At 44.8% G+C, this 16,724-nt stretch overlaps 1 protein-coding gene across 4 annotated transcripts in view; it reads left to right on the plus strand.

Annotated features, from left to right (window-relative positions):
* The window catches only part of fam222a (family with sequence similarity 222 member A), a 77,606-nt gene that overhangs the window by 39,582 nt on the left and 21,300 nt on the right, over window positions 1–16,724 (plus strand). For 3 of the 4 annotated variants that reach the window (XM_046034021.1, XM_046034020.1, XM_046034023.1), the window contains exon 2: window positions 13,150–13,292. In XM_046034021.1, coding sequence (XP_045889977.1) covers window positions 13,196–13,292 — 97 coding nt within the window. In that variant the 5' untranslated portion in view covers window positions 13,150–13,195. Of the gene's footprint in view, window positions 1–5,065; window positions 5,128–13,149; window positions 13,293–16,724 lie in introns of those variants that run through there. The other variant, XM_046034022.1, reaches the window with a different exon arrangement.

Consider the following 16,724-nt stretch of genomic DNA (forward strand, 5'->3'; position numbering starts at 1 on the left):
TGTGTGTGTGTGTGTGTGTGTGTGTGTGTAACGGGGGAGTGGGTATTTGAGTATAAGAATGCATCATCAGGACGAGGGCAGAGGCCTTGGCTGTGAGGACATTTATCTAACATCTCTGCCTTTCACATCAAGGCCTATTCAGTGCAACCCGTCTGCGTCAGGCTTTCAAAGGATGTCACAGATAGAGAAACACTCTGGGCTGCTTTACAGGTCAAACTGCTCTCACCGAGCATTTAGACCAACAAAGCTGCTGATGTCATTTTCTATTTCTCTTGTATATTCAGCTTAATTTGTTTTTCTCGTGAATTTGTGTAAGCGCTGCTAAGGCTGTTGAGGCTGGTCTGTTCTGTGGTTCGTGTTCTTTAACGAGTATTTGTGAACAAAAAACAAATCTGTGGCTGTTTTGACTGCTGGTTCACCTTCAGTAATTATTTGTTGAAATTGCAATCTGTCAGACATTTGTGCTGAGGTCCTCTATCTGTCTGCGTGGGAGTTGTTATTTGGCAATTCTTCTTAAGTGAAAATAAGCAGGAGCCTGCCCTCTAGGATCCCCTTCTTTCTCCTGAATACAATTCCCATCAACTAAAATAATAACTGGTGTTTGGGATGATTTTGGCTTTGGAAATGCATTCTTTTATTACAATACTGATCCAAATAGTTGTACATTTTCATCATGTCTAGACTTTTATAAGCTGTTTTTCTATCTTCCGTGCCTTAACTTGCCTTTGATAGTGTAAATAAGTCAGCTGCTGTTTAATTCAGTTCTTCTTTTCATTTCTATCTAATGGGGTGGTCCTCCTTGTTAGTCTCTTGCCAGAAGCTTAATCCTAAAGAGGCACAGCCAAGCACCCTGGTCTGTCTTGTTTCCTGCTTCTTTTTCCTTTATCACAGTCAGCCACAACTTCACCACTGGGGCCTGACCCCTCAGCTGTCACAGGATTTCCCCAACATACCTTTACCTCAGTCAGGATAATTAAAGTAGCAGGATCCGCTCTCCTCATGTCTTTTGCACATGTGTTTCACCTCCACCTTTCTCCTCAGGCTGGGAAAAGGCAAAGTGAGCAACAGTATCAGACGGAGAGGCAGGCGGATGGTTCAGGCGTGGAGCCCCCCACCAGACGAAACACAGTTAAAGGAGGAGGGGGTTGTTGAGTGGAATGAGGGGAGGTAGAAAACTGCAGTGACAGCAGAATGAATAAATTGAAAAACTCTCTCATTGTAAATTGTCTATCGCTTGTGACAAACGATCTGATAGGCGTGCGGCCCGGGTTTCCGACGCATCCGTCCCAATAGAGCTGTGAATAACTGGTCTATCTCCACACTGCTTAGCACTGGCCCCGCACTTAATAATTCATACAGTGTGAAATATTTTCCCCGTACAGATATGCCAAAGAGCTGCCGCCAGCAGGCGGGGGTGGTGAGGGGGGTGTCCCTGCGGTGCTAATTTGGGGGATGGTGACGTGCGTATATTTCTAAGGGGGCTCTAGTTTAGAGGAGATGCCTCAGACACATTTGCTCTCCTGTATGCTCTGTCTGTTATTGGAAAGAGCTGAGCTGGAGATGCAGAGAGTGAGAGTGTGCAGATGACATTTAACTCATGGCTGATCTGCCTGGAACCGGGACCAGAGAAGGGAAATATATTTCCATTTAAGCTGACTGAACACAGTTATCAGTGACTGTGGGGACAAAGGGAGGCTGTAAACCTGCTAAGTAGTTTTTGCTGTTTGCCCCAGTGAGAGTTGTGGCTGTGGTTGACATCAATGGCAGCAAGTGTCTTTGGACACCTGGTTTGTGTCTCCTGTTTCCATCAGGTGACTCCTCCTGCCTCAGGCTCCTGCAGGAGCTCAGCAGCCAAAGGCATCTCTCATGGTCTCTGACCTTACTGTCCCCTTCATTCACAGTGCTGAGCTCACACCACCTTATTCTCCATGGCAATGTACCCGAAGCTATAATGGCTTTGCTCGCGTGTGCGTGCACAAGCGTGTGCCGATGTGCGCTTGTCTGCGATAGTGTTGTGCCATGTGTGTCATTTTTTTGTGCAACAACGCTGTGTGGCTCGTTCCGCAGCGCAGTCCTGTACAAACTGGGTTTTTATGGTTCGCATTCAGGCCCTGATACCAATTATGCAAACTATTAAAAATTTAAGGAGGACAGTCTTTTATAATTTAATCCTAAAGTAATAGATTCTATTAAAAATGCATGAGAGGAGCTTTATAGATGGAGCTAGAATTAATGTCTATCAAAGAGTCCAGTCAAGGATGCAGGGGGAATGGGTGGCAGGAGTGGTGGTATTGCCTCATTATTCAAATAGGATATGATTACCATAGAGCAGGAGTCCCTCAGAGCTGAAACAGAGCTCACTGGCCACTGTGATGACAAAGAAGAGTAGTCTAGCTGTGCTCCTCAGAGGGAGTGTTCCCTTTTTCTGGTGAAATGAAACTGGTTTTAGATTTCCTGTTTTAACTTTCACAAATGGGATTCGATGTGACGTGTGATTTGTTTTGGTTTAAAGCGTTCTGTTGTTGAAATACTCTTAGTGTTCTTAGGTTTCTCTTCCCTGGTGTTTTACTCGAGATTGTTTAGTCTTAGTCCTTGCTGAAAGCTTGTAGAAGGTGTTCAAGCATGAAAACAGGAAGCTTGCAGTGTTGTAACTTAATGGCTCACGCAGCAAACGAGCAGCAGACCTTTTACTGGCCTCGGTACTCCTTGGTTTACCCCACAGAGCTTCCTGGACAGGTGGAAACAGAGTGAAGACTTTCCACAGTGTATGTGCTGTTTTTAACAAAGCCACCATATTTGCACCGCTTTCCTTTTTAAACTTTTTAGTCATTTTGTGCTCCCCTTTATCCTGCTCTGGCAGGGGAGTGAGCTAAACAGTTTTTCTGCATCACGGGTTTTATGGAGTGCAGATAGCAGTTGAATTTCACTCTGTAGTCTTTGTGACTTGCTTCAATAATTACAGGTAGAGAACTGCAGTGATTCAGATACCAAAACAGCCTCTGAAAAGGCTTGGCGCTTATTAATGTGCTGCAAGAAGTGGACTGAAAAGCCAATAAAAATTGGAACCCTCATGAAGCTTATATGGATTTTAAGTTCTGCCTCTGAGGTAAATTCCTTGCCTTTTTGATGTAATGGTTGCCTGTTTATGGAATAAATCCAATGGGCTAAATCGATCATCTCCGTGAAAAGGTCAAGAGGAGAAGCTCTGGTGTTTGAAATGCTTATCCCATGGAGGAGTGCCAGAAATGTGACACCTCCTTATGAGTGGGTGGGCAGATTAGCGACGGACAGGGTGGCCCAGGGGGATGATTTAGGGAGATTCAGCTCTAAATACTGTGTATATCAGAGAGAGAGGAAAAAAATTATAAGCTGCCTTCCCCCAATCCCTATTTTCAACAGAAAAGCATATTAGTAGATTAAAATGAAAATTTCTGAAAAAAGAAGAGAGACAGAAAACAAGGAGGTCACAGCTGGTGGGGAAAGGTGAACAAAAGTTTATTGGTTTTAACCTCCTGTCCACGCTTTCTGTTTAATGTTGCTTGAAGTTAGCGGTTGGTTTCATCCCTCTGCAGTCTAATCTAATCTGGAGTGGGTGGCTGTGGGCAGCATCTGTGCTCTGAGTTGAAATAGGGCTTTCTCTCTGACTAATCCTCCATCCAGGGATCACTCAGTAGGGTGAAGACAATTACCAGCCTGCTTTCTCATGCTAATGGAATCTCTAACTAGATCTTACAGAAAGAGGAAAAAATAGATGGAGGAAGAAGAGAAGCAGGGACAATGGCGCAGAAAGATGACCCAACTAAAATGGGTTTTTAGATTACCATTTAATTATTGATAGAGACCCAGTTGTGAGGCCTAAGGTCAAGATTCGGAGAGCATTTTCTGAGAAAGGAGATAGATTATCAAGTTATTTTGGTGTGTGTGTGTGTGTGTGTGTGTGTGTGTGTGTGTGTGTGTGGAAGTTGCTGAGACAGGACTGATGTCACCGACATATCAGCAGCTATGTGCCAGGTAGTCTGCCTTTCACCTTTTTATCACCTGCCTCCAGCAAGGTGTCTGGAGTGGTTTTAAATTGCATTAATATGCAGGAATTTATAGATTGCCTCCCTTGGCATTTCTGCAGGGAGGGGAAGAGAGTATTACAGTCTCCATCTGCACTAATTACTGGGTCTTGGCAGTGTTACCTGTCTCTTGTGAAGGACAAACCAAGGCACAGAGCAGTAACACACAGCAGAAGGAGCTCATCTGCTGGGGAGTCTTCAGGAAGACGGATGTCTCCGGGGCATTTTTACTGTGATATGTTTGATGTGTTGGGGAGCCTTGACTACCATAAAAATCTTTGCTAGCAACATCAATAAACTAAATGACTTCGTCCAGCTTCCTTCATCTAGAGCTCAGACAGAAAAGCTAACAGGCTTTGTACCTGATTTCGGTGACAGTTGCACATCCGCTCAAACTGCTGTAGTTAAATGTATCAGCATATATCTTCTGTTAATCCCAGTGGAAACTTAAATTGACTGTCTCCAGGGTGTCAGAAGATTTAAAGTCATGGCGGCTCAAGAGTAAATCTTAACAGGTGTACACTAACCGTGTTCTCCTTGAATTGTAGTTCTGTGGCCTGAAACAGAAAGCAAGTCTTTGGTCTACCAAATAAATCACAGGAGCAACGAAATGTATCAAAAATCCTTGAGGGGGAAGAGATAATCAGTCTGCACATAAGCTGTTATCTCCATGATGACCTCGCTTCTCAATTCTCTCCGTGGCTGGTCAAACTCGCTGATAACAGGAGCCTTTATCAGGCTGCTTTTGTCATGGAAAGCATCTACCATTTTAAATCATTACAACCTGCCCACTTTTTCACTTTCCCCGATCATTGAGCAGTGACACCAAGACCTTGCCTGTGAAAACAAGAGATCAATGCTTTAACTCTTTGCATTTCAGGTAGCTCGCCGGCTGCCAGGCGGCCAGGTTTCTGCATCAAATCTGCATGCAGTAATTCCTCAGCTCGCTGTGGGTTTCTCAGGTTTCTCTGTGTGTTTGTCTGTAGGCCTGTCAGAAAGACTCCTTGGATTGCTGCTGCACGAACATCTTGCTGGTGTTTGTGCCATCTGTGCCTTCAGCCAGCAGGTGATTACCAACCGCAGCTTCACCTCCCACTCTGTCCAATTGGATTCTCTCTGCTGGCACGATCAGGGCCAGCTTTCAGAGGGAGAAGGATGACAACAGCTGGATGGCACACATTTTGGAGTAAAGGGAAAAGGCTGCTGAGTCTCAGCGACGGAAACTGCAACGAGGAGAAAATGTGTGGCGAAAAATGCCTGCTTCCTCTCCCAGCTAGCTCAGCTGTGTGAGCACTTGTGTCATCCGCTCTTCTATAGTCTTTAAAATCCAGCAGAGCAAAAATGGCTTTGTCACACTTCAAATATATCAAATGAGATCAACGTCAACATTTCAGCGGTGCACTATTTGATTGCCTTGTGGGCTTCCCAACACACTCATGTTATGCATGACTAACTATTGGATCGATGACACCCTCCAATGAAAGACAACGGAGTTGTCTTTTGGACCATGGGAATTAGGGTCACCTTAGGCCCCGCAGAGAGCAATGTTTGGTGTCAGACTTTGGCAAGTGAGAGAAGAAATCGCATTGTTTGAATTTAATTATATTCCATTGATTTATTGAACACCCATTAATAAGCATATATTTTGAGGCAGGGCCATTTTGCGTGAAGGTTTTTTTTCTCTCTCTCTTTCTCTTTCTCTTTCTCTCTTTCTCTCTCTCTCTCTCTCGCCTGTTCACTCCATTTCATCATAAATTGACATAAGCCTTTCTTTGAAGTTCAGGAGCCAAGCTGAGGAATGACAGCATAACAAACAATGAACAAAACACAAAAAGACAATGAGCACTGTTTGAATATTCAAGTGAGCCACCATAGGATGGGTAGATGGGGGAAAAAAAGAACCCTTGTTTTATTGTTGTTGTGTTAAGCCGTGAATGGACCTGTCTAGGACAATAAAGGATCGTGTCACATTGGGATAAGAAATTTTGCAATATCAACAATGCTTTACAAATGGTGTGTAAAAAGGTTTACTGAGAAAATATAAATCCTAGCATGGAAACCAAGAAAGTGCAGCTCATTTTTCACATTTGGCGGAAGTTAGTGTGGAGTGTTTGTGATTTATGTTTGGAAGTTCTGCCTGGTGAGGTTGCAACTCCAGCAAAAATCTTTAAAAGAATCTGTTTTTTAGAGAGGTATTTAGTTTTTAATGCAGCCAGACTTGTGTTCATTTAACTGCAGTCCTCTGGTGTATCTATGAGCAACAGTTTAGAAACTCCACAGCTACTCACCACATCTGCTCAAAATGTCACAACATTCATAGGGTTTCTGTGTGAAAGTGGTATTAGATGACAACCGATGCTGCCGCCTTACAAAACAATACAACAAAGGTTGAGGCAATAAGAGGAGAAGAGGATGTGTTTCCCCTGTGGTTTGTCTGACAATATTAAGCCACGCTCTCATCGCTCAAAGTCCCTCGCTGGCATCGGCAGAAGCACGGAGGCCCAGTCATGTTATAAGAGCACCTTGGTTGCACTGTGCTGGAAACTAACAGATTTTACTGAGGGGGCTCTCCCATTTTCAGACTGGTGAATAGTGCACAGGATACACAACTTTTTAAAATCTGAATCACCAATACAAGGCTACAAGTCAGTTATGATTAGTGAATTTTGTTTGTTGCAGTTGTGTTTTAATCTCTTTGCTCTTTGCTTTTGATAAACTGCCGCTTTTTAAGCCTACAATTGGAAAAAAAACAAAAACATTTTGTGACTCTTGTCAGCTTCAAGCTTATTGAGTTTGAAATGTTTTTAACTAAACATTGTTTTTCATGCACATTTTAGCTTGTTTTACTGTGAATACATCTAATTTCTTATAGCTTCTGTTGCAATCTTCTCTGCAAGTTTCTGCAGTCTGGTTCTTCTTGACATTCTTGACATTTTCCTCATCTGTCAAGTCTGTAGTATAACACATAAACATGTCTCAATGACTCTCTGATCACGATCTTATAGGTGGCAAAAATTTGTAGATTTCTGTGGCCTCAGAATTACCTCTCATGTCATGAAAGAGCAAAACAATACCATAAAGAATACTAATTTTGCTACATGGTGAAGTGCTCAAGGCACTTGTTGGTAAACTTCACATGTGATTAACTAATGTAAAGGTCAGCCTACTCAGGATTTAGCGTATTGGATGCCCCAGTACATTTAGGTGAAAAAAGAGCAGCATGCAGAGACATAACTGATCTCTTGGTAAACCCTACAAAAAGCTGCACATGTAGTACTTGTACTTGTCCTGTTTCCTAGGATCGCAGTGAAGTGCAGATGTATTGTTTTCCTCACTAGCTGGAGTAGCCATGGTAGTCGAGAAACTAGCCTGCTGTTTCAAATATGTGAAGACATTTTTTCATTTAAAAATCAAACAAGGAAGCAGGGTATGTTATAAATCCCGTGTGTAGGGGCAGGTGCCAAGATTGGATGGAACCATGTGAGCTGGACCACAGAGGGGGTCCTGCCTTGCACACTAGAATTGGCAGACCCTAAGCCAAACAAATCCGCCAAAACCACCTGTAAGCTAGTATTTCACATTAGTGGCCCTCTGCACTAAATCATTTGCTGCACTGATTAAGCACTACCTGACAGGCTTAGATTTTAGCCTCAGAATGTTGCTCAGGTAGTGGCTGAAAATGTACAGTTAAATTCAGTATAATATTCAAAACAGTCCTCACCCCAGTATTTGTAACCCAACCCGGTTTACCGGTTCAAACTGAGAAATGTAATCTAAATTTCATTCATCTTAATTTCATTCAGCTCCTTGCATTTTCTACATTTTGAATGTTGTCGCCACGTACTCATAATGGCTCACTGCCTTCTGAGCCCGTTATTTACCATTAATGAATCCTAGCCCAGCACAAAGATGCAGCAGTTGGCTGTGAAGTCAATTAGACCTCATTGCTATTACAGGGTTGACATTAGTCTAAGCAGGCGTGTTTTGATTAGAGATGACAGACGACTCGCTGCTATTGGATTGCCAGACATTCCTCACCCTTCATCCCATGGGTGAAGCTATTGAAGCTGACTGGAATATGGAAAGCTAACAGCTGAGTGTTTTTGTCAAGATGCCCTTCATCTGCAGAGAAACCTCTCATAAATATGACACGCGTGGCATATGAGGCTGTATAAGCCCCAATAACAGTGACATGCTGCATCGTATATATAAGAATTGGCTGCCAATATGTTATTCCAACACTGTATATCATGGCAATAATGCCTAAACTGTAGGCCTTTACACACAATGGCCTTTTGTTGTGCAGGTTATTTATTGTGCTGGTGTGAGGTTGTGCAGAGCTTGTGGGTGAATGCATCCAGGGGGTTGTATTGTTAGGGAATCAGTGGCTCTTGTTTGTGGAGCTGGGAGGGTTTGTTAACAATGCCTGTTTTATGTCCCAGAGTGCGTGCCTGTCGGCAAACGTCCCCTCAGAGTTTTTGTTTGTGTGTTGTTTTTTTGTTTGTGTGTTTGTGGATCAGGGTCGACGAATATAACCCTCTCACTGTGTGCCATGTCCATGCAGACCAGTTGTATCAGGCACATGTGAGCGTGTGTGTGTGTGTGTGTGTGTGTGTGTGTGTGTGTGTGTGTGTGTGTGTGTGCTTGTTTGTGTTTTGAATATACAGTATGAGTGCAAATTATTTAGTGCGGGTGTGTGGAAAGTGCCGAGCCATAGGGGTTTACTGCCAGTCCTTCCTAATGGAGCCTTTCACTCTCCCTCCATTCATGTGACGGTATGGTGACGAAGAAGGGGGAGCCGGGGGATTAAGGGGGTAGAGGCAGTGCCTTGTTAAAGAAACAGAAAGGGTTTGAGTGTGTCGATTGGATTAACTTGTTTGGGCTTATTAAGAGGGGAGACACAGCAGCTTGTTAAAAGCACTGCATGGGGCGTCCCACAGTGAGACGGCAGGGTCACCATTCAATTAGGTTGAAGCCCCGCCCCTGCTCATTGTGGCGGCTGTCTGCCAGGCTCCCAGACCTCGGCCGGTCTTTCACTGCAAGCAGTAGTTTTAGTGGAGACACTGCAGTCAAATTTCTTGTTTTTCTAAAAAAATATTAGCTAGGCCATGGATTTTATTTTATACTAATGCTGATACATGAAATTCTGCAAAATCTTAGGTTACAACATTTATGATGTTTGTTGTAACCAACTGCTACAGCATGCACTTAGTTAAGGTTAGGGTTGTGATTGCAGTTATTAACAAAGTGACCATCAGTTGCAAGTTGAAAAGGGAGGTGAACTCCAGTGTCCTGTATTGAGATCAAACATGCTTCATGCCCACCTACTACACGACCTCCACACGTTGGTTTTCAGCCTCGCTACATAGAGGGCACGCTACTGCCTGCATACGCACTGAATGTTGACATCGGACATAAATTGTGAGGCGCTGATATGTCTAATATGAATAGATCCCTGTGGCACTGGGATGTTTTTTTTTCTTTTCTTCAAAACCCAATTTTCATTTGACAAAAGAAGCCAAAGTTCTATAAAGGATAAATGCTGTCTAAACACAAGCATACAATAATTAAATGTTGTTTTAAATCAGAAGAATAAGCAAACAAGACTAAAAGACTATGAATCAGACCAAACATTCAACGCCATCTTACTTATGTCACATGTCAGCACATACCACAAATTATTGAGAATGAAAACCCAGCTGCTTCACTCTTTCTTTCACCTGAAACGTGTAGCTCAAAACACACACACTCCGTTTATTCACCCATGACCACCCCGTTACACCCCGCACTTGGCAGGATGCTTATCTGGGCAGACAGCTTAGGGTGCGGGGAGCCATCTCCTCTGATCTCCTCTGCAGTTTAAGAACCTTTTAACTTAGAAATAGCCCTCTGCCAAGCCCACCACCTCTTGATTCCGGCTTATTCCCTCATCTCATGGGACTGATCTTCCGCCCCCCTTGCAAACCCGGCAGCAGCGTTAGCAGAACGGGAAATAGCCGATAGACATTCAGGGGTTTTGCTGTGTGTGTGTGTGTGTGTGTGTGTGTGTGTGTGTGTGTGTGTGTGTGTGTGTGTGTGTGTGTGTGTGTGTGCGCGTGCGTGCGTGCGCGCGCGCGCGCGCGCGCGCTCACGTACACACATTCTCCAGCACCTTCACAGGGATTGACCCGGGCATGACAGGCTGTTTTAGAGCAGCTGGATGATGGGTCCCAGGGTTTTGGTTTGGAGATAATTTCCTGCCACTGATAGACATCTGCTAAGTAGTACAATAACCTAATAGGAGGAGATGAGGGGAAAGGAGGACATGACAAACAAGCCAAAGACTTGCTCCTTCTGCCTCGCTCTTAAAGGCAATAATAGGAGAAAATTGGTTCTTGAAATTGAATTGAAAAAAAGTGGGTCCCTTTCAGCGAAGTATAATGCTTCAGAATACATTTGGTGAGCAGCAAATGGAGAAAAATGGAGGGTAGTTACACGATTGTCTTTCATTTCAGGGAGGGGGGAAAATGTTGAGGTATCCCCCCGTTAAGACTAGCTTTTAGTCTCAATCTACACTGTGTCCCTTTCCTCTCTCCCAACCACTATCTTTTAACAAATGGGCTGTGAGGATGGGCTCGTTGTGAAATTAGTATCCTCACAGAGAGGACACAGAGAAAGGGTTATGTGAATAGCCAGTAATGAGCTCAAAGTGCCAGTGTGTTTGGGCCAGGCCGGCCTGTGTGTAAGAGAGGAAATGGCACTGCAAGCGACCTTTTTTGCTCAAGCACCTGGCGAGAAATAGAGTGGCCCCTCTCTTCCATCTGCAGTGTGTGTGTGTGTGTGTGTGTGTGTGTGTGTGTGAACTGTGGAATTAACAAGAAATTCTTAATTCAATTTACTTGCATTCATTAGTGAGAAGCCTTTTTGGTGAACACCGTTTTCACACTGTCAGGTTTGTGCTAAAAGTGTTGTTTCGTGCTGATTCTGACAGGTCATAAAAATACACATTTGACTTAGAGTGTGAAGTGTGTTATACAAGCCTCAGGGTCTGAGGTCAGATTTAATGTCTTGTGTAAAATGTATTATTGAAAATGTTTTTTATGAGTTTTGCAGGGATGATGCATTATTGCAGCACCTGCTTCTAATCTTGAACTATTGAAACCAGGAAAGTCATTCAACCATAGTTATAGGCAGTAAATTGAGTTGTTTTGCGCTTCCTCCATTTCTCAGTGCATACTTTGATCAGGTTTTACTTTATTAGTGAGAAAAAAAGCTAATTTGTCAAAAAGTGAAACTACAAAATCACCTAAGTTCTGATCTGAATCAACACATTTAGTGGGTGTAGAATGTGAGCTCATTGGAAGAAATTTGTAACTCCTGTATTTTTTTACTTTCAAACCATTGTTTCACCCTGATCAAATATGGCAGAAACATTTTTTCATTTGTGAAGGTTGGTTTGATTGAATGCTTCTATTAGTGGTTTAATACTTTGATGTTTTTCACTGATGATCTACAGTATATTTTGCTTTCTTCCTTAAATGAGCAAGAACAGGAGCTGGCACTTTATGCACTGCGATTAATTTATCTCGTAATCATTGTAATTGCTTTCTTTCATATTAAAATGCTAATCTATACAACTAAGTAATGGACTGATGGCAGGTGGCTAAATGTTCATTTAGTGATTCACTGAGAAAATAAATAACAGGGGACAAGCCTGTGACAGGCGCATGAGAAATCATTTTTCAATAATCTGCCACGCATCATGGCAGGAGACGCTGGCGCTGACAGCATAGATGAAATATTTGCCTCTGTTCTTTGTTTTAATATGTGAAGAGACCGGCCCAGATGGAAACGATAGTGTTTCATATCAATGCAGTTTGGACAAGAGACTCAAACGCATTCAGAGCTAAGATCAAGGCCAAAATGGCTTCTGGGCTTCTGCAGTGTTATACAATGTTACAGTAAAAGCACATTTTTCCTGGAAGTCAAAGAATATCCGCTAAGTGAACTATAGTGGAGTGAATCTCGATCCTTATCATATAAAAACACTTTTCTGGACCTAAATGGTTTGCTTTAGCTGTTCTCATCTGGCACATAATCCAAGTAGAAGACTTTGTAATCAGTCATCATTGTGTTATGTGACACTGGTATGTTGCTGATGAATGATACCCTCCATGCTACTCGATAAAACTTGATGGTTTTTACTGACGGAGCTGTGTGTGTGTGTGTGTGTGTATGTATGTATGTGTGTATATATATGTGTGTATGTATGTGTATATATATATATATATATATATATATAAAAATATTTATGTGTTTCCACTGGGGCTGCGATGGGCTTTTTGAGAGGAAACTAGCAGCAACTGCCTCCGTGTGCTTGACTGAAGGTGGCTGTGGGGAAAAGGGAGAGTATAGAGCTGGAGATTTATGGCCTAGAGGGAGATTGATTAGTGCCGTCACTAGCCCTGATGTACGGTTGGCAGTCTCCCCCTCCCAACCCATTGCATTTGCTCACACACACAAACATGCAACCATACGGTTCAACACACAGCTACACATATATCCAGACACCGCTCAGTCCCCCAGGCCTTTCCTGACAGTTCCCCAGAGCTGTTGCATGTTAAGTTGTAGCAGACAGACTGCTGTTTTCTCAGCATTACCATTTTTTTTGCTGTCCATAGATAACGCCATCAATCACCACACACACACTGCCCTGGAAGGAATGTGCCTGAGTGTTGGTACTTTCTGTGTGTGCCTGTGTGTTTGTTTTGAGGATGGTTTCATAGACAGGAGATGCGGTTGAATGGCTGTGTGGATGTGCTGTTTGAAGCTGCAGAGTGACTAGTCTGGACTGTGCGCTGAACCCATGTCAACCGTGCTGCCCCAGTGCAGGTGTGTGTTTATCATTCAGCCCACAGAGCTGAGAGGCAGGCAGCTGTAGTCATGCTTTCCCAATTAAATCCTGGGTGAGAAACCTAGTCCATCTAGCCCAGAGCCAGCTCCTGCTGGCTTACCGGACATGGCCATGGAGCTTTGACCTTGAATCATCCTGCTTAACTCACTCATTGTTCCTCTCTTTCTCTTTTTTCTTGCTCTTTTTCTGCTCCAGGTTGGCCGCAGAACTCCCCCGGCTGTAGTACTGTGCCCACCTCGCCATGCTGGCCTGTCTGCAGAGGAGGCAAAACCCTCCACCCCAGCACCCAGTGTGTGCCAGCAAGACCCTGGATCCCCTGCAAGCCCTTGGACGGAAATGTGAGTTCATAAAGTGACAGGGAGCAATGGAGGTCAGGGGTTCACAGATTGCCCCAAAGCTAAGAAATTAGAGAGGCTTGTGTTTGTCGTTTGTATGTAATCTATTGATCATTGTGAATGATAGAAACGGGCAGTTAACCCTGACTGCGAATAAGTGAAGGAAAATGGACTTTCTGGTTTCTGTTGGTCACTGTGCTCCCGCGCTACTCTGAGGAATTCTAAACAGATTCATTCGCTCTGCACTTAGACCTTGGATTGCCATGTTGTTTGGCTACTCATTGCGAGGGGGGCTGTTTAGCTGTGCTGATTGTGCAGTCGTGGCAACAGGGCTGAACAGACAGTGTTTAACGTGCCTCACTGGCCCTGGGTGACCCTGAGGGTCTGTAAACATTTACAGTGTCTGGCCCTGGCTGTGCCGGCCGCCTGTAAAGCATGACAGCTGCTCTGTTTGCTCCCCGAACACCACCCTCTGTCCACTCACAAAATGGTGTAAAGGGACAGAGATGAGCCTGGGCTGAAAACTGTTACAGAGCTGGCAAGACTAGTCCTATCCAGTTTGGGATTAGGGAGAGCTGCGGCAGTCAGGCATCTGGAAGGTGAATTTCTCCCTACTTTTGTTGAGGGTTTTGGATAAGCTTTTTACAGTGAGCGTCTGTTTTCTGACGAGGGGAAGGAAAGGTCTTTCCTCCTTATTGAATGCTCTTGGAGTCTTTAGTGGCCTTTGTTTACATGGCAGGCCTACAAGCTACCTCAAGCCGATTAAAAGGACTGGCGGATGGAGAGCAGGGGAGCACTAACCTACCAGTTTTTACCTCAGCTTAGAGAGGCTTAGTGGGAATAGCAGGTTCTGTGCTTCTTCACTAGTGGGACATTGTATCAGGTCTGTAACCAGTTCAGTAAAATGCTTTAAAGAGGCTCTGATTGGCTCTGGGCGAAGACATAAAGCACAGGATTCTTTCTCAGCACCTGACCAATTATCTACTTCTCAGCTCAACATCACACTACCACAAAAGAGAAGAGAGTCACAAACAACAAGGTGACTGGGTGCTAGCTCTGCCCTTGGATCTGAAGTTGTTTTTGCTGGTCTGTGTGGATGCTTCATATGGAGCCGTATAGATGTGTGAAACAAAGAGGGAACAAGAGCAGTAAACAGAGCTCCGGGTGCATTTGGAAGGGGCAGCTCTTCAGCTGAGTGGGGTTCAACCGGGCTCACTAATGAGGTTTCAGAGAGAGGTGAAGTGAAAGGACAGACAAAAGAGAAACTGCGGAAAATAGAATTAGAGAAAGTAAAGATGGAGAGGAAGGGAAAGAAATGGAGGGAGACCTTAACAGTCGTCTTAATCGATTCCCTACTTCCAATTTCGCAGGATTAGCCCACTTCCTCTCAGGGTCCTTTATTGAGGAGCAGCCAGTGGGAGTCAGGACTCAAATCAATAGAGAAAAAGAACAGTCTCCAGTCTTCCCTTTGCCCTCCCTCTTACTGACCCTCTCTGTCTGACTCTCCCTCTCTTTCTCCACCTGTTAAACCCTTTGATTGAAAGACTAGCACAGCGACTGACTTGAGGTTCATAATGAGGATGTTTGAACATAATAGCCTCCTTTCTGTCCTTGGAGGGGGAGGGGGAAGCAAGTGTTGGATTTCCACCACTGTGCAGTTCTTGGCCTCAATAAGGCAATTGTTCGTCCAGGCCCAGAAGGGGTACAGAAAGGCAGACAGTGGGTCTGGCTGCAGAAGTGGGCACACTCAGCCTCACTCACCTGCTGAGCAGGTCCCTATGATTTATTGTTCGTGGCCCAGTTTGTGCCAACATGGGATGGGGTTGTGGATAAGGTGACCTGGGCTCTCAACAGGAGACTGAATACCAGAATACACCCTTTAAAGAGAGTGAGTGAGACACAGGAGGGGAATTACCTGGCAGTGAGGTAGAGGTGAGCTGTGTCATTTGCATCTGCTGTCCTTTAAGCAAAGAGTGTGTGTGTGTGTGTGTGTGTGTGTGTGTGTGTGTGTGTGTGTGTGGACTGGGGTGGCAGAGCAATTGGGATAAGAGGGCGAGGAGGGTTTTAGAAAAAGCCCCTGCATGCAGATGCCGAATGGCTGCACAGTTCATTGATGCGACTCCCATTAAAAATCCCTCATACCCTCAATAAAAAAGGACTTAACTGGCTCTACCATCAGCTGGAAGCGTTCAGATCGGCTCGCCAGACAATCAATTTCCCCCAAGCGCACAGAGCTTAGCGGGAGAAACGGGAGGCGGAGTGCGGGATGTTTCCATTATCACAGCCCGCTCTGTGTCTGGACTCGGGGGGGTGTGGGGGTTGAGGTACTGTAGAGCGGAGAGTGCAGGGGAGAAAAAGAAGGGAGCGGCAGAGGGAGTTGGGGAAAGACAGACAAGTGGAGAAGAGAGAGAGAGAAGCAGAAAGGGAGCCAGAGAAGCTGGCTTTTCAAAAAGCCATTGACCGCCTGCCCTTAAAAATATCATATTGGATTAGCCTCACAGAGACGGCCTTTTGATATTTTTTTCTTTGGCCATAGAATTAAAAGGAGTGCAGAGCATTACTTGAATTATAAATCATAGGCACTTGCTTTCACTGCGCCCAAATTCCGCGCATATGTGCCTGCACTCTCTAGCGCCAGCCTCTGTCATTTTTAATTAAATCCCCCCTTATGGGTGACATTTGTAGCTTGCCCCCTCCTTCGTCCTCCCCTCCACATCTCTCTACCACTGCCCTAGATGGAGACATGAAAGGCAGAGACGGCAGCGGAGCCAGGGCCTCTCATCGTGTTGTGCCCCAGAGAGAGGGCACCCATCCAGACAGATGAGAGAGAAAGACCCTGCAAGGGGAGAGGGGTGAATGGATGCCACTGACCCTGGCCACCCTTGGCCAGCGGCGAACTCCCTTGCTACCCATCCCTTTCCTTGATTATTGTCCTCCACTGTGGGTCTGAAGGTCCAGGGAGCAGGAGAGGGAGGTGCACCAGTCCAGTGATGAGTTACACCGAGATGGCTGGACTGGAGGCCCAGCAGCCCCCACCACTATCCTGACTCCTCCCTGGCCCAGACAGCAATTACTCTGCCATATGTCAGCTAAAGAATAACAAGTCCAGAATCCCTCAATTGACTGGTTGATGGGGTGATACTTATGCCTGGCTGTTTTCCAAAATATTATAATTTCAGCAGGTTTTCATTTGTTTATCCATTACTTAGCATTTGGGCCAGGCATGAAATTTTCTAAGAATGCCGTTGTCACACTGGGTGTGCATGTTTGTGTTCTTTATCCAGGTCCGCTGCAGGTTCTGCCCTCGTTAACTACACAGCTCACTGCCACTCCCATATTTGTCCTGTGATTGGATCAGACTTGGGCTAAACCTGGGTGTTCCCTTTCTGTGTCTAACCCCAGCAGGGCCTGGCTGCAATTCATTACGCGCACACA

Source organism: Micropterus dolomieu, linkage group LG21 (genome assembly GCF_021292245.1).
Source record: "Micropterus dolomieu isolate WLL.071019.BEF.003 ecotype Adirondacks linkage group LG21, ASM2129224v1, whole genome shotgun sequence".
Taxonomy (NCBI): Eukaryota; Metazoa; Chordata; class Actinopteri; order Centrarchiformes; family Centrarchidae; genus Micropterus; species Micropterus dolomieu.